At 36.7% G+C, this 26,683-nt stretch overlaps 1 protein-coding gene across 1 annotated transcript in view; it reads left to right on the forward strand.

The window, feature by feature from the left end:
* camkvl (CaM kinase-like vesicle-associated, like) overlaps window positions 1-26,683 on the forward strand; it is a 51,572-nt gene that overhangs the window by 22,219 nt on the left and 2,670 nt on the right. Inside the window, exons 2-10 of the mRNA XM_055188682.2 lie at window positions 14,284-14,390; window positions 14,612-14,743; window positions 16,152-16,226; window positions 19,244-19,382; window positions 20,578-20,698; window positions 20,805-20,880; window positions 21,102-21,238; window positions 21,331-21,409; window positions 24,542-24,629. Of these exons, the coding sequence (XP_055044657.2) occupies window positions 14,296-14,390; window positions 14,612-14,743; window positions 16,152-16,226; window positions 19,244-19,382; window positions 20,578-20,698; window positions 20,805-20,880; window positions 21,102-21,238; window positions 21,331-21,409; window positions 24,542-24,629 (942 nt within the window). The 5' untranslated portion in view covers window positions 14,284-14,295. The remainder of the gene's footprint in view (window positions 1-14,283; window positions 14,391-14,611; window positions 14,744-16,151; window positions 16,227-19,243; window positions 19,383-20,577; window positions 20,699-20,804; window positions 20,881-21,101; window positions 21,239-21,330; window positions 21,410-24,541; window positions 24,630-26,683) is intronic.

A 26,683-nucleotide genomic window follows, 5' to 3' on the forward strand; every position in this document is an offset into this window, starting at 1 on the left:
TTAAATATGAACTCATAAATGACGAGATAACTCGTCAATGGCGGTGAATGAGTTAAGAAAAAATATAATCTGGATTTGGCTACATTTGATGAGAAATTAGTTTATATTGAAATCTTTAAAAATGTTGACTTTCATCTGGGTTCAGTTTGTGACATTGTTGAGATCTGAAACTATAATAGACACATTTTTCTCAGGTGAAATTTCTTTGCAGGAGACTTGAGCAAAAGTTTTCATCTGCTCTCTGTTTAATCTCATTGATGTCTAGGAGAAATAATTGTGATATTAAAGAAATCTAATTTGTGGTCATTTTACACCTTTGTGCTGTTAAATATTCAGCATGTCTTTTAGTTGAATGTTTCAATTTGCATTTTTGTGACTGTGGCGAACAATGAATGACATAACAGTTTTTAATTGGTCGTGCATAACAGATGCTGTCCATTTCTGTTGCCAAATTCGCCTTGTATAACAACCTTCGTTTTAAAACAAAGCCTTTGTCCAGTGCTGATTTGAATCTGAAAATTGTGCTTGTGCCTGTTCTTGATTTGAAAACAAAGGAGAGGGAGAGCTGGGGAAATAAAGTGTAAATGATCAAAGCTTTGAGATAGAGAGGAATACAGTATGCACACAAACTGTTTAAATTGCATTCATTCATTTCACTCAGATTTGGGAGGAAAAGGTTTTGCTACTTCTTCAATGGTTAATTTTGCACAAGTGTACAGTAATAAGGTACTAGAGAGATGAATAGCTAAGACGTTTTTCAAACAGAATCTTGAACAGTCTGCAGTGTTAGTTTAGTATCACAGCTGGTGAAAGAGAGTGCCAGAAGCGTGTGTGTCTGTCTGTGTGTGTGTTTGTCTGTGTATTGCAATGCATGTGAATGCCTGTAGGTAGTTTAAATGTTTTACATGCACTTATGCTATAGCAGCTCGATCAGCCTCGGCATTACGTTTCAGAGAGGGTACTTATAAATCAGAGACAATCAATAATTATTACACCATAAGTTTCCCCGATCTGCCATTAAATATATCAGATGGCAGGCCAATTTTATAAGCTCTGAAATGACCAATAAAGTGAGTGGAGCACAGCCGAAGGGCCCGTGTTCACATGCATGCGTTTGTAAGCAGATGTGTTACGCCATACGTTGTTTTTTTTTAGAAGGAATATTGGCACATGGTGCTAGCAAGAGTCATAATGTCTGACTATTACACTGCTGTCTGGAATACTTGATTCTGATTGGATGCTTGTTGGTAGGATTGAAACTAGTAATTTAGGTTTATATGAAAGGAACATTACAGGTTTTACTGTTAAATGCGCACCTTGGGTCTTCAGCAACTCGGTTGTCATTCATGCCCTCCTCATCATTCATTTGTTTTAAAGGGGACCTCCAACTTGTTAGTGTTCCTACAAGGTAGTATTTCAAGAAGTTAAAATTCTAGATAATAAAATTATGTTAATTACATAAATATGAAATATTTTAATGATTTTTCTTTTGTTATGGCGACAGAAAGATTTAGACATTTTATAGTGCTTTTGACTATTATAGTGTCTGATTTAGTGCAGATTTTATTTGATACCACATAAAATGTCAAAAATACAACAAAACATTCTTTATTGCATTATTTTGTTATTGTTAATATAATATCAGGACAGCTTTCTACTAATGGGGCAGTTTAGAGATCCAACTGTGTTATATATTGTTGGGTCGCTAAAGGCTAAAAAATAATATGATAATGAACAATATTAATACTCTAAATATGTGGGTGGTTTTAATTTCTGAGTCATACAATGCACCCCATACTCAAAAACACAAAACAATAGACTTTTAAATCATGAGTAACCATGCGTCTGAATGTGTATTGTACTGAACACTCACCTAAAGGATTATTAGGAACATCTGTTTAATTTCTCATTAATGCAATTATCTAATCAACCAATCACATGGCAGTTGCTTCAATGCATTAAGGTGTATGGCTCTGGTCAAGACAATCTCCTGAACTCCAAACTGAATGTCAGAATGGGAAAGAAAGGTGATTTAAGCAATTTTGAGCGTGGTATGGTTATTGGTGCCAAACGGGCCAGTCTGAGTATTTCACAATCTGCTAAGTTACTGGGATTTTCACGCACAACCATTTCTAGGTTTACAAAGAATGGTGTGAAAAGGGAAAAATATCCAGTATGCGGCAGTCCTGTGGGCGAAAATGCCTTGTTGATGTTAGAGGTCAGAGGAGAATGGGTCGACTGATTCAAGCTGATAGAAGAGCAACTTTGACTGAAATAACCACTCGTTACAACCGAGGTATGCAGCAAAGCATTTGTGAAGCCACAACACGCACAACCTTGAGGCGGATGGGCTACAACAGCAGAAGACCCCACTGGGTTCCACTCATCTCCACTACAAATAGGACAAAGAGGCTACAATTTGCACGAGCTCACCAAAATTGGACAGTTAAAGACTGGAAAAATGTGCCTGGTAGCATGAGTCTCGATTTCTGTTGAGACATTCAGATGGTAAAGTCAGAATTTGGCGTAAACAGAATGAGAACATGGATCCATCATGCCTTGTTACCACTGTACAGGTTGGTGGTGGTGGTGTAATGGTGTGGGGGATGTTTTCTTGGCTCACTTTAGGCCCCTTAGGGGCAATTGGGCATCGTTTAAATGCCACAGCCTACCTGAGCATTGTTTCTGACCATGTCCATCCCTTTATGACCACCATGTACTCATCCTCTGATGGTTACTTCCAGCAGGATAATCCACTATGTCACGAAGCTCGAATCATTTCAAATTGGTTTCTTGAACATGACAATGAGTTCACTGTACTAAAATGGCCCCCACAGTCACCAGATCTCAACCCAATAGAGCATCTTTGGGATGTGGTGGAACGGGAGCTTCGTGCTCTGGATGTGCATCCCACAAATCTCCATCAACTGCAATATGCTATAATATGGGCCAACATTTCTAAAGAATGCTTTCAGCACCTTGTTGAATCAATGCCATGTAGAATTAAGGCAGTTCTGAAGGCAAAAAAGGGTCAAACACAGTATTAGTATGGTGTTCCTAATAATCCTTTAGGTGAGTGTATATACAGTATTGTTGTGCTGTACCTTCACTTTCACTCGACTGATGTGAAAACATTGTGCTCTTTTCATTACATTAAATCAATAGGCAAAGAGTAGGCAGCCTTTTGTGGCTGTTCGAACACATTCGACCAAATAAGCGACGTAACCACAAAAGCAATCTGTGCTTCTAAACGTTTTACACCTGTATTTACCAACTTGTGATCCGATCAACCAAAATGCTTCTTAATACCAGGAGTAAACACCCCCAAAGTCAAGTTAGTTGGTATGCAAGTGTAGGTAACCTTAATAATTTTCTCATCATGACACGCAAGCTTGAGTTATCGCCGCACAGCCGTAATCGACTCAATACTGCTGCATAAATCATAAACAATCGCAAGCAAACACACATTTACCCAACCAGCACTTCATCAAACCTGTTTGTGTCTTCTTTCATAATTCATCAAAAGTAAATACGCCAGTTATTCATCAAGCTACCGGTTTGCTAAATGTTTTCTGCAGCATGCATTTGTAGCTTTCATGCGGTAATATCTTTGTCTTTGGCAATTGCTTGCTTACTAGTCACAATTGATTTTTGCTTCTCCCTTTACTCAGTCAGTGCCTGCTTTTATCCGCAGGTGTCTATTGACCAAAGGTTACACACTCAAACTCCTGTTTTAGCTCCACGGTGTTCCCACTGGGAGATATACTGTATGGCATCTATAGCCAAAGAGCCGCCTGAAGAGAGACAGGGAAAAGTAATGATGCGGATGTCTTGTATCAGGCCCTGGCTGAGCGGGACCCTAGGGACCTCATTTAGATTCTGCTAGGACACGGGCATCCGTGGTAAAAAAAGCACCAGAATTGCTGGAAGAAGGGTCTCATGAAGGGCCGTTTTACCAGGGTGTCAGCATGCTTTAAAAACTCATTATACTCCAAATCGGTGCAACAGTCATGTCTCCCGCTGTACTAGGGTGGAGAAAAGTCTATTGTCTAGCTTTTTAATGGGTTTGGTTACATTTGATGGGTTTAATGTGAGTAAAAAACTTTGGCTTATTCACAGCTCGGGGTCTCCTCTATGACGCAAGCGGTACGGGTTTCGGTGAATTTTAGTTTGCTATCCACAGGGCTTAATTTGCATTTTTTCGTAGCTAGATTTCAAAACATGTCCATAATTCTGCCAAAAATGTGGACCTGCAGACGATGCTGTACATTTATATTGCTGCGGTGAGCAAAGTCTGCTTATTATAAAATGCGGATGTATTTTATGCTCGCGGATGGCTTAGTGATGAGGGATCTGTGAGCTGTGCAGAGATCAGTGATTATAATTGGGCGGGGCATGTTCTCATGCAGCGAGTAGACAAATAGCTCAAAAAAGGGACATTTGCATAGAGCAGAAGAGAGGACAGGGCCACAGGAGTGCCTTATTATAAATTGTGCCAACGCGACAATGAAACGTGTTTGTGTCATCATGGGTAAAAGTTAAAGTTAATGAGACCAGAGTAGAAATCCCAAGCTGAAAGATGAATGAAATCTTTGATGGCTTCTGTCTACAGTGAATAAAATGCCACATCACAGTGTTGTACCTGCTGTAATTTAATAATAACTATACCTCTCCGTCGCCTACATGATATAAAAACTTGTAAAACAGAGTATGTGTTTTTGTAAAGTATGTGAAGTGCTATTTGAATAATATACACTCACCTAAAGGATTATTAGGAACACCTGTTTAGTTTCTCATTAATGCAATTATCTAATCAACCAATCACATGGCAGTTGCTTCAATGCATTTAAGGGTGTGGTCCTGGTCAAGACAATCTCCTGAACTCCAAACTGAATGTCAGAATGTGGAAAAAAAGGCGATTTAAGCAATTTTGAGTGTGGCATGGTTGTTGGTGCCAGACGGGCCGGTCTGAGTATTTCACAATCTGATCAATTACTGGGATTTTCACGCACAACCATTTCTAGGGTTTACAAAGAATGATGTGAAAAGGGAAAAACATCCAGTATGCGGCAGTCCTGTGGCCGAAAATGCATTGTTGATGCTAGAGGTCAGAGGGGCCGACTGATTAAACTGATAGAAGAGCAACTTTGACTGAAATAACCACTCGTTATAACCGAGGTATGCAGCAAAGCATTTGTGAAGCCACAACACGCACAACCTTGAGGCGGATGGGCTACAACAGCAGAAGACCCCACTGGGTACCACTCATCTCCACTACAAATAGGAAAAACAGGCTACAATTTGCACGAGCTCACCAAAATTGGACAGTTGAAGACTGGAAAAATGTGCCTGGTCGCATGAGTCTAGATTTCTGTTGAGACATTCAGATGGTAAAGTCAGAATTTGGTGTAAACAGAATGAGAACTTGGATCCATCATGCCTTGTTACCACTGTGCAGGCTGCTGGTGGTGGTGTAATGGTCTGGGGGATGTTTTCCTGGCACACTTTAGGCCCCTTAGTGCCAATTGGGCATCATTTAAATGCCACGGTCTACCTGAGCATTGTTTCTGACCATGTCCATCCCGTTATGACCACCATGTACCCATCCTCTGATGGCTACTTCCAGCAGGATAATGCACCATGTCACAAAGCTTGAATCATTTCAAATTGGTTTCTTGAACATGACAACGAGTTCACTGTACTAAAATGACCCCCACAGTCACCAGATCTCAACCCAATAGAGCATCTTTGGGATATGGTGGAACGGGAGCTTCGTGCCCTGGATGTGCATCCCACAAATCTCCATCAACTGCAAGATGCTATCCTATCAATATGGGCCAACATTCCTAGAGAATGCATTCAGCACCTTGTTGAATCAATGCCACGTAGAATTAAGGCAGTTCTGAAGGCGAAAGGGGGTCAAACACAGTATTAGTATGGTGTTCCTAATAATCTTTTAGGTGAGTGTATGTGTTTTTCCAACCTAACAGTGTTTCTTTTTTTATCTATTCTCCTGTTTTAAGGCTGACCACATATGCTTCGGTGACTCTTCAGCTCGGGCAACACACACACACAGTCTGGTCACATACATCATGTATGACCTGCATAAAGAGCCAAAAATCAAAATTTTAGCCATCAGTTTTATTCAATTCCTAGCATTCTACCTGAAGGGTAGAAGATTGATTTAATGCAGGCCTTCGGTGCCCTGTGTGGATGCTGTCCTTTTGCATCAGCACCAGATTTTCTGAGCCTCCCTCCTGAGGAGCAGACAGTTCGGATGAGCATCTTGTCTGTGAATGAGAGCCCGTCTCCCCTCCACCCTTCTCTGGTCTGTGAAGCATCCAGCTGCTCTTAGCACAAACCCAGCTGGACTGACTCAGGCTGGGTGGGGTTGATCCTGGCCCATTTACTGTACATTTACACCATGGTTAATTCCAAGAAATCGGGAATGCGGTGAAAAATGTTATTGATTTTGGATTGTCTTCTGTCTTGGTTATGCGTTTGTATTGACTTTTCCACATAACCAGCAAAGTTTAAAAGCATTGTTTTAGCTAAATGGATTGATGTATGGGTGAATAGTTTGCTCTGATGTCGTTCAGTGTTGCGTTTATGCTGAATACCTCGTCGGTAGTGGTGTGAGACCCGGTTTGCTTTTTTTTACACTGACCAGCACTTGTAATCAGATCAGACAAAAACTGGTAATATATACACAATGTGTCATGGACATCAAAGTGCATGTAAACATTGCATATATCTGCAATAATTAAGAAGCTGAATGCAATGCCTTACTAATTTAGTGTCTTAATGTTTTCAGGATTTTATCCAAAGCCCTGGCAAATATTTCTTCATCTAGTGCCAAGATTCTGTTACAGGACACTAAATGCATAATGAAGCCAGCAGGATGATAATGATTATGGTGTTTGTCACTATGGTGAGGTGAAGAAAGCAGGACCACATGCTGTAATTTAGCACCAGATTAAACAAGAGGAAGAAGAAGGGAAATCTTCCCTTTTTGTGACTTTTGAACTTCAGCAGCTTGTTGCTCTTCAGGTTTGTGTGGATGTGGTTACGGTTTCTGAATAGTGAGACTCCTCTCATTTATCCTGTGGGATTGGTTCTGGTGTTTAATGTGTGTGTCTCTGGAGATGAAGATTCATTGCTTTAATAAGAACAGAACCGACAGGAGAGAGAAGAAAGGGCCATTATAGAGAAGCATCCTGGGGACGTGTGATGGTGAGGATACCTGTCTCCCCTCTTATGGTCTTTAATGATGGAGGGAGGCATCTGTTGAGAGCAGCAGGTCTTTGTAGAAAAGTCTTAGGAACTGGTACTTTCTTTGTCTCCATTTCTTTCTTGAACCTAGTCCCTGGTGGATGTGTTGCCTTCAGACTACATCTTTTATTCATTTTTTCTTCCTGGAATTGTTTTTAGAGGCATTTTTGCTTTTATGAGGGCATATTTTTCACAGTTAATAATGTAGAAACATAAAACGTATCTGTAACGGGACGTTTAACAAATCAAAAAGTGTAACACAGTCAATAAATCCAATACATAAACATGAAATGAATGCTGCCCCAACACAACACACAATACAAACAATAACCAACAAGAGATGCATGAAACACTGGATTATATATACATAACATAATCAATCATCGTGTACAAGGACAGAACTACAAAAGAATATGGATAGGGACTACAACAGGAAGTGACATCATTAACAAAAATACAAAATAAGACAACATAGCAGATACATTACACATTGAACAGTTGGTATAAGAATCGTTAAAAAATACTTGGTTTGTGATTTTGCAGTAGCCCCAAAAGTAACAATCACATATCTTTAGTCGGTAACACTTTACTTGAAGTGGTGTTCATAAGACTAACTTGACACCTTCATAATCATGACACGTGTCATGAACATAAGAGATTTTATGCATGTTTATGACAACTGTCATAAAGTGTAATTTGTTTAGTTACGTAATTTTTAATGCAAAAATGACGTTGTTTGGGATGTCTTTGTTGTGACAACTTAAAACCAATACAACATCACTTGTCATAAATCTGTCATAAACATGACATAGCAGAATAATTATCAAACTTAAGAAACTACGTAGCTTTATGGGTTAACATTACGTTAAACTGTCTAACCAGTCTCACAAAGTGTTATGATATAGTCACGTGACTTTTTGATTCTTTTTTCGTGATGTTGTCATAGATTTCCGTGGGTTTTTTTTGTGACCGTGTCACGAATTTCTGTCTACATGTAATTGTCACGTATTGGTTACTCAACTACTTTTTCCTATTTTCAAACCATTGTCGCTTTGGTTTAGGGTTAGATTTGGTGTTTGCGTTAGGATGTCACTTTAAGTACAATTTTAAGTTTAAGTTTATAAAAAAAATTCTGAAGTATTTTTTATATTTTCCGATTTTTCAACCATTGTCGCCTGGCATTAGGGCTAGAGTTGGGTTTGGGTAAGGATGTCATTTTATGTAAATCTAACCCTAAACCGAAGCGACAATGGTAAGAAAATAGGACAAAACAGTTGAGTAACCAATATGTGACAATTACACGTAAACAGAAATTCGTGATACGATCAGGAAAAAACTTGGAAATTCGTTACAATATCACGAAAAAATAATCAAAATATTACGTGACTACATAACACAATTTCGTGAGACTGGGCTGCAACTGTCATTTGAATGTCATTAAAATTACATTAGTTTATAACAGCATCATGAATATTTTTCTTGACCTCAACTACAGTGGTACAAATTGAACTTGTCATTAAATTGTCATAAGTGTAAGTACCATGTCAAATAAATTTAAATACCTTAACAAAATGCAACAGACATGTCAAAATATTATATTTTATGTAAGTGCACAATACATAAATAAAACTGACAACTAAAAAATATTTTTTCTTCCTCACACAGAGGATTCTGAAATTTTCTGACATAGAAAAAACTAAAAAACATTGAAATAATTTAATGTAAGTAACTGGTTTTGTGCGATATGTTTTTCAGGGATATAGACCCAACGCTGCATGGCTTAACCCTTTATTTTACTGTTTTCATTTAATTTTAGGTGAATCGGTCTCTATAAAAATATAATTTTATCAATTTTAATTATAATTTTTATTATTATTATTATTATTATTATTGAATAATTGATTTTATTTCTCTAACACCTGGAGGAAACGTAAAAAAAATCATGATGCTGTTATAAAACTGTTTGACAGAGTATTAACACTTAATGAAATTTTAATGACAAAATATATTTGTACCACGTAGTTGAGGTCAAGAAAAATATTCATGACGCTGTTATAAAACTATTCGACAGAGTATTAACACTTAATGAAATTTTAATGACAAAATATATTTGTACCACGTAGTTGAGGTCAAGAAAAATATTAATGAAGCTGTTATAAAACTATATGACAGAGTATTAACACTTAATGACATTTTAATGACAAATTATATTTATTCCACTGTAGTTGAGGTCAAGAAAAATATTCATGATGCTGTTATAAAACTGTTTGACAGAGTATTAACACTTAATGACATTTTAATGACAAATTCTATTTATTCCACTGTAGTTGAGGTCAAGAAAAATATTCATGATGCTGTTATAAAACTGTTTGACAGAGTATTAACACTTAATGACATTTTAATGACAAATTCTATTTATTCCACTGTAGTTGAGGTCAAGAAAAATATTTATGACGCTGTTATAAAACTATATGACAGAGTATTAAGACTTAATGATAAATTTAATTTGTATCAGTGGTAAAAAGTGGTCAGTAATGTTGTCCCGGTAATGTCAAGTTGTCATAACAAGTTATGATGTATTGGTTAAGGTCAAGTTGTCATAACAAAGACATCTCAAACAATGTCATCTTTGCATTAAAAAAAGTGAATGAACATGTATAAAATCTCCTTCGTGTTCATAGCACCTGTCATGTCATGATTATGAAAGTGTCATGTCAGTCTTATGAACACCCCTTAGAGTAAATTGTTACCCTTTAGTCTGTACACTGTAAAAAATACTTTGCTGCCTTAAATTTTTTTTGTTGAATGAACTTGGATTTACAAGTCATTTCAACGTACTATTATTTATCTTGACTAGAGATGAGTTGTTATAACTACAGGTGAGTTGTTATAACTTATAAAATTAAGTTGACTTTTCTCAACTATATTTTATAAGTTGTGACAACTCATCTTTGTTGACATGAAGTATTTTTTACAGTGTATGTGTGTCTGCACAGGGGTTTTACATTTAATGTTAACTGACAGAAGCTTGGTAGTTGGTAAGGATACGTTGTCCATGTAAGTCAAACACTTCAATTAAAGTACTTAGTTAAAATTATCACTACGTTATCCAAACCTATATTAGAAAGTAGATTCACAAATGATTATTAAATATCAAAAGGTTACAAAAACTGAAGAGCTGTCCAGAGGGGCTTTTTTATTTCCACGTTTTAAATATCTTGGACATTTTTCTCACTTAAAGTGACTCTAGCTTTAAAAAATGTTGTAATTTTAATTTCAAAGTGAAACATGGGTGTGTGCACGTAAGGGTTGGGCATGTGTTAGATGTTTAAAAATAGCCATAATGAATATGCATGGGCCCCCAATTTAAACCACATACATTTTTGCCGGATCTAATGTGAGAAATTTAGATCGCTCATTATTCTTCGTTCCCTTGTTGCATGTGTGCACATACTGAAATGAGTCATTAATGAAAATTTGCCTACAAGATTCACTTGAGAGAATGATGTCAGTTGATCTTGTGTTTATCTTACACCTGAGTCCCATAAGGCAGTGCACGCGTTTGTAACTAACAAATAATAGCTTTCGTCCGATCCAATCCCAAACTCCCATCTTCTAATATCCTAATGTAAGCATGTCACCACCTGTATTTGCATGCATATTCGGAGGGAAGCCATCTCGTTTTAAACACCTCTGTCAGCAAGCATCTTCATGCAATATGGATAAAGTATTAAAATGTGCCTATAGGTGGAAAGTAAGAGCCCTGGCGGTTTAAAAATGTGATTTACTCTGCGTTTGTCTGTTTAAGAATGTAAACCTCATAGCAGTTTATTATATTTTCATTTTTATTGTTGCTATACTTACAGGAATTATTACCATGTAGATTTATAATCGCAAAACATTATGTTCCATGTGGCAATCTTAATTTAGTCAAGAGCCACATCATCGTCAGGACTCTGCTGTAATGTGTTTTTGGCTGTTATGTTTGATTTATTAAAATTTTTATATCTTACACGCCTGTCACATTCGGAAAATATTGGCATCAGTTTAATTGTCTTTTATCAGGTTGTTTTTGTGCTTACAGAAGGCAGGTAGCAGAAATAGCTTTGCAAAACAACAAATAAGTTGTTGTTATGTGAACGCCTTGTTGCTATTGCTTCAGGATGAACAGCTGGCTAAGTATTTTGCCTTCGCTTTCTCTTCTTATCACAAAGAGAGAAAACATTCATGGCTTCGCATAGGATAGACCTCAGCATTAATTCAGCATGTTCACAATGTTGTCGTTATGTAATATTTTACCCAAACCTCTCCGTCTGTATTCTGTCGTTTCCTTTGCATAGACCCATGTGAGGGATTAGAGATTAGGCAGGAGTTGGATTACACAGCCGGCAGTTCAGTGCTCTGTATTCTCATGAACTTCATCACTTCTATCAGGCTCTTTCTCACTGATACCATCAGCATTTGAGTCTTAAAGATCTTCCCAGGAGAGAGAAATCAATCCTCTCAACCATCTGTTGAAGTATTTTCACTTGACTGTCATACAGATCAATTTTGAAGAATCTGACACAAACATTTTATTTTATTTTGTTTGTTGCTTAGGTTTTTATTTATATATTATTTAGATATTTTCCTGAATGCCTTTTTTACAAATATGATATAAATAGGAAAAAAAAATTGCGATCGTATAACGAATTCCTGTCTTCGTGTGATTATCACGTATTGTTTTTTTCCTATTTTCAAACCATTGTCGCTTCGGTTTAGGGTTAGATTTGGTGCTTGCATTAGAATGTCACTTTATGTATTAGTTTATACTATTTTTTCTGATTTGTTTTTTTATATGTCACCTGGCGTTAGGGTTAGAGTTGGGTTTGAGTAGGGATGTCATTTTATGTAAATCTAACCCTAAACCGAAGCGACAATGGCAAGAAGATAGGACAAAGCAGTTGAGCAACCAACACGTGACAATCACACAAAAACCGGAACTCCCCATACGATCACGAAAAAACGCGAAAATTCGTGATAATATCACGAAAAAAGAATCAAAAAATTACGTGACTATATAACGAAATTTCATGAGACTGGGCTGTAAATGCGCTGTGTTTCTCGTTTCATATGTTACATTACTGATCAATCTACAGGTTATTTAGTGCTCTAACACATCCTAAAGTTTGACTTCTTTGAGTTTTACAAAATAAAAGTAAATCGTGTTTAAATGTGAGGAGATCCTGTCGGACGAAAGTAACACTTGTTACTTTTGTCCCGCAGCTAATACTTTTGTATATATTAAAAATGGATATTATTCTTATTTGATTTAATTTCATTATCACAGTGTTCAAACTGTTGAAAAAATGTTTTATTCTCAACCATTTATGTTTGTACTGTTGGTTGCTTTTGAAACAATTGATAAAACTGAAATTTAAAACGAAAATGTAATTCCATCATTTTTTACAAAGATAAATTACAAAATATGTTTGCAGTTACATATTAAGTCATAGTCATGTATATTTAATAAAAACACTTGTAACACAAAAATCTATCTTATTTTGTTGTGTTACCTCACCTGTGTGTTACTTTCGTTCCTGCAGGTGGGGTCGAAAGTAACAATTCACTACTTATTGTCTCACTACTAAGTGAAATTATACTGAAGTTGTTTTACATTTTTACCTTGTTTTTTTTTCATTTCACCTTGTATTGATATACCACAATTGTGAGTTATTGAACACAGCAAAAATATATCTCTGTCTAAAACATCTTTTAAAATTAGGTTTTTCGGAAAAATTTTACTTTCGCCCCCACTCTCCCCTATCGCCATGACAGTCGACTATTTTATATATAACTGTTGGCCAATTGTCGATAGTCTACGAATATTCAAATTTTCGAATATTCACCATAGTGTGGAATAAATAAATGAATGCAAATGAATGAAACAATAAACAGTTACTGATAAAGTTAAACAAAAAAGGATTAATAATTATTAATCATTTTTACCTGGCACACAGTGATTGGAACACACTGAAATACTTCACTTCCGGTCTGCGTGTCTGCAAGTTTATTTTTTAATGCATCCAAAGCTGAAATCGGATCCGAAAATTACGCGCTCGCAGATGGTTGACACCCCAAACAGCTCTTTTGCGACTCTCCTTCCGGTTTATCGGCCATCATTTGTTGTGTAGCTACAGTGAAAAGTTTTCTTTAAATAATCTACACTGATTTTAAATCAGACAAAGATGACCTGCGGGCCAGATTGGTTGATTAGCCCTGATGTATGCATTGTGTGAAACCGGACTTAGCAGTTATGTGTCTGAAACTGACAAATGTTGCATCTATGTACATATATCTATGGTCCAAGCTGGTGTGAATGAGTGGAGACTAATTTGCATATTCATATCTATTGTTTGAGCTGTGGGATTGATCAGAAGCGGGGACTCATTCGCATATTTATAGATTAGTTTAACCCTTGATGTTCCCCTTCAAATTGTTATAATTCAGGCATTTTTTTGGTCTAGAAGCCTAATTTTGGTCTTGTTTCAAAGAAGACACTTTAAAGTTTTTTAAAGAAGTGTCTGGAGGTGAAAATATTTAATAACAATTATTTAATTTTTTTTATATCAGTTTATTATAATGAATAAAATGATCACAAAAATGAGGTTTGCTGCATACTCTTGTCACAAATTAATAAATTACAGTTACTGCATTATTATTACTGCTTAAAGGATTTGAAATATGAACAATAGTTTGTCGTGATAAATTTCATTTCATTTCATTTACATGAAAAACATTGAAGTAAACTCAGGTGTACCGCTCAAGGGACAGTGCCAGTTAACAGGTAAATTGTTTTTAGATTTTAGTGACAATGCTGTAGCTTATATAACATCCTTTAAATAGTAACATTTTTCTAAAATTCTGTCCTGGCGAGGAAAGGAGAGTGTAAGGACCTGTCCTCATCTAGACTGAATGGCATTAGTTTTATCAAAACTGATCTGTACGTGCTTCTTTTTCTCCTCTGGACAGGTGGATGCTGTCATGCCATTTAGGTGCCTTGCTCTGCGGGATGGGCGGACATACAGCAGCCTGTCTGACATCACCGACAAATACGAGATTGGACAGGTCCTCAAGGCGTGAGTGTGCATGGATCTGTCATTATATCCTTAATAAAAAGCCAATCTATCAATCACAGACAATTTACAGACCTCATTAAACACTCATTTGCAACGCACATCTCCACATTCAGAGGTGTTTGACATTACACTGGACTTAATGGGAGCCATTTACATGGGTAGAAATCGCTGACATTTACCGGAGTGCAAAATGCGTCACTCGGTGTAATTTCTCTCCGCAGGAAAGAGTTTTGTGAGCTGTGTCTGGTCAAAGAACGGCAGACGGACAAGGTCTACGTGTGCAAGAAATTCCTCAAGAAGGATGGCAGGAAAGTGCGGAAGGCTGCCAAGAACGAGATCATGATCTTAAAAATGTACGCGGTGACTCAAAGCATCGGCAGATGATGTAGACCTTGCGAGAAGGCTCATATGAGAGAGATTTTAACCTTTTATGTTGTGTCCTGGGTCCGACGGACCTCAAGGCCATTTTAATATGTTTATCATTAAAGCGTCTGGTTGATACTTTATGAGTTTTGCTAATCTGTTTGGGGTCTCAGAGACAATAGATATAAAAAATGTCATTCTGTATTTTCTCCTGTTGTGGTCAGTGTTTACAATGTTTAAAGAAAAACATCACAGTTTTTGAATATTTGACTATGTTCTTACATCAACTTAGACAAATTAATACATACTGATCTTTTTTCAATGCGTGCACTTTTAATCTTTGTACAGCGCATTGTGAATGTGTTAGCATTTAGCCTAGCCCCATTCATTCCTTAGGATCCAAACAGGGATGAATTTAGAAGCCACCAAACACTTACAAGTTTTCCCTATTTAAAGACACATGAGTAGTTACACGAGTAAGTATGGTGGCATAAAATAAAACTTTTGTTTGGATCCTAAGGAATGAATGGGGCTAGGCTAAATGCTAACACATTCACGAAGCGCTGTACGAAGATTAAAAATGCACGCATTGATAAAAGATAGGTATGTATTAATTCATCTAAGTTGAGGTGAGAACATATAAAAATATTGAAAAACTGTGGTGTCTTCCTTTAAATACATCCTTTATATACTCCTGTTGTTTATTTTGACTATATTTTCCATGCCATCTTTCTTTTCTGGATTAAAATTGGGCGTATTTGCAATAGTCACTTCATGCATGTTGATTGATCGGATTGCAATTTTGTGATTCTGTGAAATGGAAAAAACCTGATCTATTCTTCCCGCCTGAACAACCAGATGCATTTACACTTGGGCGAGTCGTGTCCTGTATGCGTCCCAAACCATCTGAGATGACTTAAAGGGTGTTTATATTTGGTATTTTAATGTTCAGATATCTATTAGATCAGTAAAAAAAAAACATTGACCCCGAAGAAAAATAATGTCACTTAATAATCACATTTATTCAAAAATATTCTTCATGGCAAACAGTGGGGAAAATGTTCAATAATTTTAACCTGCTGGGTTTTGATTAAGTCAGCTGAACTTATTAGAAGACTTGGATGGAACAATACTAATTACAGTTATTGTTTTTACACGCACCATTGGAGTCTCTGGGACCACAAATTTAAAATCAGTGTATTCAATCAAAACAAAACATGATGTTTAAGAGTAAAAGCGGGAGAAATAGGGAGAAAGAAGGTTTGAGACACTGTACTGTATGTTCTGCCCTTGGCGTGATTTTTCTCTGTCCTTTCTCACTGTTTTGTAAGTACTTTTCAGTATTAATTTGAGAGAAAAATTTCTATTCAAACCTTTGCCGTGATGTTTTTATTTCAGGGTCAAACATCCAAACATTCTCCAACTGATTGATGCATTCGAGACCAGGAAAGAGTTCTTCATCATACAAGAGCTGTGAGTCTGACCTCTGTTTGCTGTGATCAGTCATGTTTCTACAGTGCCATTCAAGAGGCCAAGGACTCTCTCTCTCTCTCTCTCTCTCTCTCTCTCTCTCTCTCTCTCTCTCTCATATTAAACTCTTAATAGATTCTTTCAACAGGTATTTCTTAAAGGATTAGTCCATTTTCTTAAAATAAAAATCCAGATAATTCACTCACCACCATGTCATCCAAAGTGTCGATGTCCCTCCCCGTTCAGTCAAGAACAAATTACGTTTCCCGAGGAAAACATTCCAGGATTTCCCTCACTTTAATGGACTTTAATGGACCCCAACACTCAACACTTAAAGGCAGGATAGGCAGGAATTATCTAAAAAACTTTTTAACAAATTTGTTTAAACTGTCTTTATATACCATTACATAATTAAAATGTAAGTACTCTGAAAAAGAGAGTATAAAACTCGAGTGTCTGTAGACCTCTCACGACTGTTTTAAACACCGCTTATTATTTCCATTCGGGACGAAACAAATGATTGGCTTGCGCGACTATCACTCTTTCGCGCGACCATGGCACCACCCCTGTTGCTACGGGATCTGCCCAGACATGCGCACACCCGATTGATTTGAACGTGCATGAGGGACTCTATGAAGAGCAAAAGTACGGCAGAGAAAGTGCATTCAGAACTCACAGTACCTGCATATGCAGTCAGCGAAGGTAAACAAGGAAAAAAAGGGATTAAACGAAAAAATCAAACGAGAGTAAATATCGCGTGGCTTTCCCTCGAGTCGACGATGCTGTAGCGGTATTGTCTCCGGTGTGTAATCCTCATCAGAGTCAACAATGCTTTCATCACGGAAACTCTTCCATGCAAAACACTGTATGTTCATAGTGATAAAGTTAGGTGATTGTGGATAATAGGATACGTTCATGTGTTTTAGGGGCGTGGCTTTAGAAGAAACCCAGAAGGGAGGGGGTGGAGTGAATGGAAAAATGAGCTGTGTTGAGAGGTCTACAGACACTCGATTTTTATACTCTCTTTTTGAGAGTACTTACATTTTACTTATGTATTGATATATAAAGACAGTTTAAACAAATTTGTAAAAAAGTTTTTTTTTTTAGATAATTCCTGTCTATCCTGATTTAACTCAACACTTGACAGATTTTTTTCAACGGAGTTTCAAAGGACTCTAAACGATCCTAAATGAGGCATAAGGGTCTTATCTAGCGAAACGATTGTCATTTTTGACAAGAAAAATAAAAAATATGCACTTTTAAACCACAACTTCTCATCTATCTCCGGTCCTGTGATGCGCCTGCATGACCTCACGCAATACGTCATCAAGTCAAGAGGTTAAGGATGACGTATCGAAACTACGCCCCAGTGTTTACAAGTGTGGAGAAAGAGGACCGTTCTGACGTTGTTGTATGTCGAATGATACTAATTAATGTCTTTGTGTCAGTGTATTGTTTAAAATGAACCGCAAATGTGCGTTTCATATATGTAACACGTAACCTTTCGACGTCATTACGCAATCACGCGAGGTCGCACGGCCGGAGGAAGAAGAGAAGTTGCGGTTTAAAAGTGCATATTTTTTATTTTTCTTGTCAAAAATGACAATCGTTTCGCAAGATAAGACCTTTATGCCTCGTTTGTGATTGTTAAGAGTCATTTGAAACTCCGTTGAAAAAAACTGTTAAGTGTTGAGTTAAGTGTTAAGTGTTGGGGTCCATTAAAGCCCATTAAAATTGAGAAAAATCCTTAAATGTTTTCCTCAAAAAACATAATTTCTTCTCGACTGAACAAAGAAAAACATCAACATTTTGGATGACATGGTGGTGAGTAAATTATCTGGAGTTTTTTAAGAAAATTGACTAATCCTATAGGGGCGGTTTCCCGGACCAGGATTAGCTTAATCCAAGACTAGGCCTTAGTTTAATTAGGAAATATAACTAGTTTTAATAAACATGCCTTACTAAAAACATTTCCTGTGTGCATTTTGAGGTAAAACAAAGGGCACTGATGTATTTTAAGATATGTCAGTGCAAGTTGTTTTCAGTTTGGAGAGCTCTTAAAAGTGTTTAAGTCTAGGACTAGTCTAATCCCTGTCCGGGAAACCGCCCCTTAATGGCCTTAGGCCAGGATTAAGCAAAAGCAGATTTGAAGCGAAAGTATTTGATGAACATATAATAGGGTACATGCTGAGAGCATTCAGGTAATATAATTTACTCATTTTTGATGGAGGTAGCGTTATGCTTTTGCATCTGAGCTCCGCATACTGTTTGTACATTTAACATGTACACTTTGGATCCTATGGTGCAAGATTCAAGAACCACTATATTGTATAAAGCTTGTGTTTTAAAGCACAAGAAATCAGGTGCACACTTTTAATATAGTAGGTATTCTTTGGGGAAGACAGGTGTTTTTCTGAAAACAGAATATCTTGACAGTTTTAGAGCATCACAGTTCTGTCAGCTGTTGCGCTGGTGCGTTTGCTCTTCACATGCAGAATTTAAACTGTGTTTCACATTTGTACAATTCACCTAAATATTCAGCTCCATATTCACATTTAATACTTTTTAGATTTAGTTTTAAATTCGATGTAAAATGTAGATTTACTAAAATATTTATGACCATATACCATTAACAAATATATGTGTCATGCAAACTGCACACTTTTTATTGCTTCTTGAAAGAGGCACATTTGGGCATTTTAGGTTTTAAAGGGTAATCTTTGCAGCGATGCCATTTAGAAACCATTTAGTGGTTGTACCTCAGAGATACACACTGGTACCAAATGTATGCATATCTGTACATGGTACATATTAAGACCTTTTTAGGGTGTACTGTTACTTCCCCAGGCACAACTGGGACCATTTTTCTCAAATCTATTTCCACAAAAAAAAAGTATGAAGAAAAGACACTTTCGGTTTTGTAACTATTCTAACATAAATAATGCACAAAATGTGGAATAATTTTTCGTTCATATAATTTATGTTTTTATCAACATTATTTGACTGTGTGTTTGTGACAGGGCCACAGGTGGGGATGTGTTTGATTGGATCTTAGATCAAGGAAACTACACAGAGAGAGATGCGGCCAATGTAATCCGTCAGGTCTTAGAAGCTGTGGCTTATCTTCACTCGCTCAACATAGTCCACAGGAACCTAAAGGTAAGTTTGCAGTTATATTATAATCTTGCTTGTGCTCGAAAAGCCATTCACTGAACTACAACTGGGTGTGTAAATTAAACAGAAAAGATGTGCAATGCATTTGCAATATTTCCCTGCTTAATTCAAAGAAACATGAAAATGAGATTCAAAGGCTGTAACTCGATGTTAACCATTTCCATATGTTAATGTTTATGTGCGTACTCGGGATGTTTTTGTACGTGTACGTGTGCGCGTGCTGATCTACAGACTATTAAATGATAATCAGTTTTATTAATCAAACGCCAAGTCCTCTTTGACTCATAACACTGTACGAATGTAATATTGCAGATTCTCCCTGTGGGTGTCCTTAATGTGCAAAACAAATATGAAAGAAATAAACACTATTGCATTCTCCTGTGGTTCTAATGCTTCATACAAAAGTCATTAAAGTTATAAGACTGTTTGTCATTTCACATCATGTGTTTGTAGTGCCATCTAGTGCACATATTGCAATTCTTGCAGCACTTAGCATCTGAAATGTGCTGGATGTTAAGACAGTGGTTATCAAACTAGGGGGTGGATTTTATATAAATCAATTTATTTAAGCTACATTTAAACAAAAGTTTTTTGTTTTGTTTTGTTTGTCTAATTTTTTTGTTTAAATGTAACTTAAATAAATTGATTGCGACCAATTACCTTAAAAAAATTGAGTAAATTAAATTAATATTTTTTTGTGTAGTTCATGTTAATTTCGACATTTACTAATATATTTATAAAATCAAGCATTGTAACTGTTAACACCGGTAATAAATGAACCATGGACTAACAAGAATAACTGCATTAACATTAACAAGAATTAATAAATGCTTAATAAAAACACTTACTGTAAAGTGTTACCCTAGATTCTTGCAGATGTTACTAAGATAGTGTTAAATCAATAGCAAGGTATTTTTTGGCTAAAAATAAAACAAACACGGCATATTTATTGTAAAAGCTTGTCAGTGTTTTTCAGGGATGATACAGTTATAATAGAGCTCATTTTTCACATTGTGAACAGGTAAAAGATGTTCTGTGGTCTCTTATGCACATCCAAGAGTAAAAATGTAATCATATTTTGGCTTAGCACCCTGTCATTCTTGTTATTACTTGTATATGAAATATTGTTTTTTTTTTCATAACCATCATTTTTTTATGCTGCGCTTCTTTGTCATTGTAGCTGGAAAACCTAATGTATTATAGAGAGAGTAACCACAACAAAGTTGTGTTGCGGGATTTCTACCTGTCCAGGTTTGAGAACGGCTCGATCACGGAGCCTTGCGGAACACCTGAGTACTTGGGTATCTATTTATTGATTATTTATTAAATGATCTTTATATATGATCAAATCTGATTTTTTATATTTATATGTATACTGTATATCTGTTTCTCATTTTGACCTTTTAGCTCCTGAAGTGGTGGCTCGTCATCGGTATGGAAGGCCGGTTGATTGTTGGGCTGTTGGGGTCATTATGTACATATTGTAAGTTACTGCACTATATACCATTTTGAGACTGAATTATCAGTGATTTTTATTTCCATTATGTATTTTGAATTAACTTTTAAATTTGCACCTCTTGATTGCTTCTATAAATTTGCACCTCTTGATTGATATAAATACCACTTTAATGATGCCTGTGAGGATGTGTAATGCAAAACAGCAGGACACAATACAAATCACATAACTAATTAACTAATTTTTAGGCTGTCTGGAAACCCCCCTTTCTATGATGAAACTGAGGAGGAGAACACCGACATGCACAACAGGATCATCTTCTGCCGTATTGTTGCTGGAGAATTCGAATTCGATTCGCCGTATTGGGACGACATCTCACCTGCTGGTACTGAGATCAAGATCTGAGAAAATCCTATCCTGTCTAAAAGATCATTTTTGTGCTATAAAACGTGAATCTGTTTCTGTCATGTCACACAGCAAAAGAGCTGGTATGCAGACTGATGGAGGTCGACCAGATGTTGAGAATTACGGCACAACAAGCGCTTTTGCATGAATGGTAAAGACACAAATACACTACATGGCTTAAAGCACGTGGACCATACACTGTCAGAAAGAAAGGTACAAAACTTTACCTTTTCTGTCGCTGGGGTGGTACCCTAAGGTTCCGTTTTGTACCTTTACAGGTATACTAAACATAATACAACGTTGGTGTTTAGAGGGTATGCACGTGACGTCACCTTTGGCGAAAATGACTCTGGTTACGCCCACTGAGTGGCAAAAGACAGAGCGGCAGAATTAGTGTACAGTGTGAAATCAATGAAAACACAGTGAAAATGTGTCTAAATGGGAAAAAGCTGTTGTACGATAGACTGTACTAACAGATTAACAAGAATTCGGAGCTTTCGTTTTACAGACTGACAAAAAACACAGAAAGGAGAATTAAATTGATCGTTCATTCCAACGTCCACTGACCACAGGTGGGTTGATAAGTTGCTAGGGTCACTATCAAGTAGAGGTTTTACTTTATACTTAAATGTATTTTTTTAGGTATTTATATTTTATCAGTGTTTTTCTTTGAAAAAAAATACATTGCAAAGCATATTATCATAATTTTTACTCTACATTTCATAAATACAAGTTTTTGTTTTACATTTAATATTTAAGTACATTATTGTACTTTTACTCAAGTAAAATTACACAATTTAAATGTAATTAGGTATTAAATAAATTTAAATATGCAATATTAAAGAATACACAGTATGATTAAATGCTTTAGAATGTAGTAAGTAACATTTTTCCCAATACAAACACCCTAATAAAGCACAGATGCTTGGAAAATGTAACTAATATAATTCAAGTATTTTCCACCTCTGCTATCAAGGCCAATTAAATTCAAATTAAGCTGATAATAGTCAGTTTTACTGGCATTTTCGCAGCAGCCACTATGAAAACCAGCCATTTTGTTGAACGTTTGCCACTCAACAGTGACGTCAATGCATACCTTCTATTACGGTACCTTAAAGGGGACATATCATGATGAAAACCAGACTTTTCCACGTTTAAGTGCTATAATTGGGTCCCCAGTGCTTCTATAAACCCAAAAAATGTGAAAAAGATCAACCCAGTAACTTAGTTTTGTTAAACCATTCTCTACAAACATGTGAAAAAATAGGTAAATGAAATTTGGCTCCCCCTGTGATGTCAGAAGGGGATAATACCGCCCCTTAATCTGCACTATCCAGCCACTGCCATTTAGTGCAGAGATCAACTCATTTGCATTTAGAAGGACACACCCAAAAACTGCACATTTTTGCTTACACATACAAAATTTTAACATGCTATAATAAATTATCTATATGATATTTTTAAAAGGTGCAATTGGTAAGATATTTGCAGTAAAATGTCCAAAAACCACTAGGCCAGTGTTATATATTTTGTCCAGCTGATTACTATCAATATCTGTAATGTTTTCAACTACTTGTAAATCGTGAGAAAATTCCATTCAAAACATTGACACGGGGCAGTGCAGTCTCCTGTCAATGACGTTAATATACATGTGACCCTTTGTCACCGCCTTTACTGACGTAAAAACCACATGACAACAGTGGTCGAGTTCGAAAAAATAAAATGGCGGCCAAGGAAGCGACTGGAGCACAAATTTTGTGTAAATAAACGTATTTTTACACATTTTAATTGCATTTCTAGCGACAAAATTAGTATTGTAGTTTTCAAATATGTGATTAGTTATCACAAAGGCGCTCTCTGTTTATATTTCAAACATGCTGCCTTTGAAGTGCGTCCAAAAGCCTTTCTCTGAGCTCATTTCCTCATGAGGCAGCTCAACAAGCCTTGAGTTTTCGGATGCAGCCAGTTTCGTGGACAAATGCGGAACTATGCGGAACTATGCGTTAGCGCCTGTCGGGCTACGTGCTTGCCATATGGACTATGGATTACTCTTTACCGTCTGTCAGCAAAGACAGCTCCCGTAAGCGTACGGGCGAACCAAATGACCCAAGATGAGTTTGGAACAAAACGAGAGAAAGAATGAGGATCAATTTGGTGTTGCATCTGGATAGAGAGAGCTTTGCGACAACATTTAACTAGACAGAGATTCTGATCCTGCTTGTGTTTTACGCGATGGGTGAGTTGTTTTGATTCGTAAACCTTCAAAAAACGTATGCTATTATATTGATCACAACATTAGTGTGTAACTTAGATTGTAATCAGCGCGTCTTCCCGCGGACGATATGCACATCAAGAGGTATTGTACAGCAATATAAATGGTCATTTTAAGACACTTAACATTAAGATTTGTACTGTCAATACATTATGTGAAAAATCATTGTAGATTGTAAGTTGAAAACTTAATTCTGTGCTGTGTTAACCATCGAATTTGGACTAATACTGTAACATCTATGACTAACAATTTAGTTTTGAACATCACTTACGTAATGAAATAAACAATGTCATCAAACGCAACATTTATAAGACTTGATTACCTTATGCGTCAACGTGATTTCTCGTTCGCGTCTGATTGATGGCCATCAGCGGTTGAGTTAAAGACTACAAATCCCATAATTCCATGCTGCTTCAGAGCGTCATTAAACAACGCCATTGTTATTGATTTGATCTGGCAGCATCTAGCGCGCAGATAATACAAATTGCATCTTTAAGCTAAAACATCACATATGTACTCTAGGGACACCGACGATTTATTTCACATCTTAAAAAAGCCTTGTGAAATGTCTCCTAAAGATCTATTGTGTACCTTTACTGTTTTGTACCCCTAAAATTTTGACTCGTACAAAATTGTTCCTTAAGGTACACAATAGGTCCTTAGGGTATAATTGATCCCCAAAAGGTACAACATTGCCATATGATAAATACCCTTAAAGGTACAAAATGAACCTTTGTGGCTACCACCCCAGTGACAGAAAATTCCTTTTATACCCTTTTTGTACCTTTTATAGACATAGATACATCAATCACGGCTATTTAGTAGATTGGTGAGGTCAGGCAGTGATATTTGTGTGTCACACTTTCATATTGCATTGCAACTCATCCCAAAGTGATTGATATGTGATTTCCACATACATTTATTGTACAAACAAGTAGGCTCACAAACACAACAACTTTGTGACAGAGAAAATGTGACAGCTAAATGTTTTTTGCTTGTATTCTAAAACAGGATCGCCGGAAATGGGGCTTCAGAAAAGAATCTGAAAGAAGGCGTGTGTGCTCAATTTGAGAAAAACTTTGCAAAGGCCAAATGGAGGGTAAGATAAATCTAACATCACACACTTTTTACGTTCCTTATAATATCACTTTTTTGCAAACAAATCATGGATAAGAGACTGGATAAGAGACTGGGCTTTAACTGTAAAGATGGTAGTACCAATAATTTCTGATCGTTTTTATATTCATGTTTGCTTTTTCCTTGCATGATACCCAGGATTTGAAGGTACTGTTAATCTCGGGCAGCAGCGATTCTTTTCACATAGAGCAATTTTTGACTTGGCCACTCATATTTCCTCTATAGCCCATTCCTCTTATGTGACAGTACATGGCTTCAGTGTCTCATGGCCTGGCCTGTTTCCTCATACAACATGCAGGAAATATGTAGTTCAAGTCTGATTGTTGGAAAGACTCTGCCTGTACTTAAGCCTCCCTGTATCTGCACACCAGTAACTAACAAATGTATCACTGCCCAGCTGGTCCCATGTGCATTCAGTCATACGCTGTCTGGCTTCTACTCACAGTGTCCTCAATATTCCAGCTGGAGTTCCAGTTAGGCTTTCATTCACTCAGACAAATATTTCGATTGATTATTCATTGTAGTAGTGTCACATGTGCGTATGAAGAGTTGTCCTTGTGTTTGTGTCTGATGATAATCCTACCTTTTTATTGCATTTCTACTTTTTTTACAGTTAGTAGCCTACTGCGAATGTAAAAATTTTTTAGGAAATGTTAATACAAGGGATTGTTTGATAGCACTATGAAAAATATAACAGTCAATTTTTTTGTTTTTGCAGTTGGTACAGCAAATGCACTTGTATTTTGTATCATTTGTATCTTCATTTCATTTTTATATATTTGTCTATACTAATCTGGATTAACTGTAAAGCTGCTTTGCTATGATGCAAAACTGTGAAAAATGCTATACATTTTTTTTTATTGAATACCTTGAGATCCAACGAACAGCGTTTTGATTGCATTTTATGTCAAATAGATTAAGTTTTATTTCAGGTGCAGGGTCTTCAGACACATTTTTAAGGTGTTAACTTTAAGCACGCTGTCTTAAAATTGCAGCCCTCGTGTCTCTATGTGCTATATGCAATGTAACAGCCAAAACCATTACATTTACATTTATGCATTTGGCACACACATTTATCCCTACGGTGCATTCCAAGTATACATTTTATTAGTACGTGTGCATTCCCTGGGAATTTAAAAGGATAGTTCACCCAAAAAACTAAAATTCTGTCATCATTTACGGAGCATACACACCAGAAGCGAATTCAACTATTCTACTATCGAGAAGAATACATACAAAATCAATGCAAAGACACGAATAGATGCAAACTTGCACAGAAATGATGCAAACTGGGCAGCGCGATTGCCGCGAACACGCTCTATTCGCTTCAAACACGTCTTACATGCAAGTTGAAAATATTCAACTTGAGGAAAAAATTTGCATGACACAAAGTTAAATCCCACGATTATTCTAGAGTTAGGAACACAATGCTTCTGTTTGGTGTGTATGCGGCAATTCTCACCCTCAGGTTGTTACAAACTTGTATCAATTTCTGTGTTTTGCTGAACACAAAGGAAGATATTTGTAATCAGGAGCACCACTGACTTCCATAGTAGGAGAGAAAAATACTATGGAAGTCAATGGTGCTCAAAAACAGGTTGGTTACAAACATTGCTTAAAATCCCACACCTTAGTTAACTTCAAATTCAAGGACCTTTCAAGAACTTTCCAGGTCCAATACCATCAAATTCAAGGACTAAATGTGGGGACACATTTCAAGTAAGAGCAAGGTTACATTGTGTTACCTTTTAAGATACATTGTTAAAGTTCCCTTTTGAGGGAACTAGCGCTGCGTCACTGCGGTGACACTTTGGGGACCCCTCCATAGGGTAAGTGCGTCTGAATGTGTATATCAAATTCAACCAATGGTTAGCTTAACGACAAAGACAGGGTGACGCGGGAGCCAGGAAGTATATCGCTATCTAAAATATTGCCAAAGACGGCGTTACAGGGATGCAGGAAGTATGGCAAGGGAGACGCAGCGCCTTGTTCAATTCTCAGGGAACAACAGTTGCA

This window comes from Misgurnus anguillicaudatus, chromosome 13, assembly GCF_027580225.2.
Source record: "Misgurnus anguillicaudatus chromosome 13, ASM2758022v2, whole genome shotgun sequence".
In the NCBI taxonomy this organism is placed as follows: domain Eukaryota; kingdom Metazoa; phylum Chordata; class Actinopteri; order Cypriniformes; family Cobitidae; genus Misgurnus; species Misgurnus anguillicaudatus.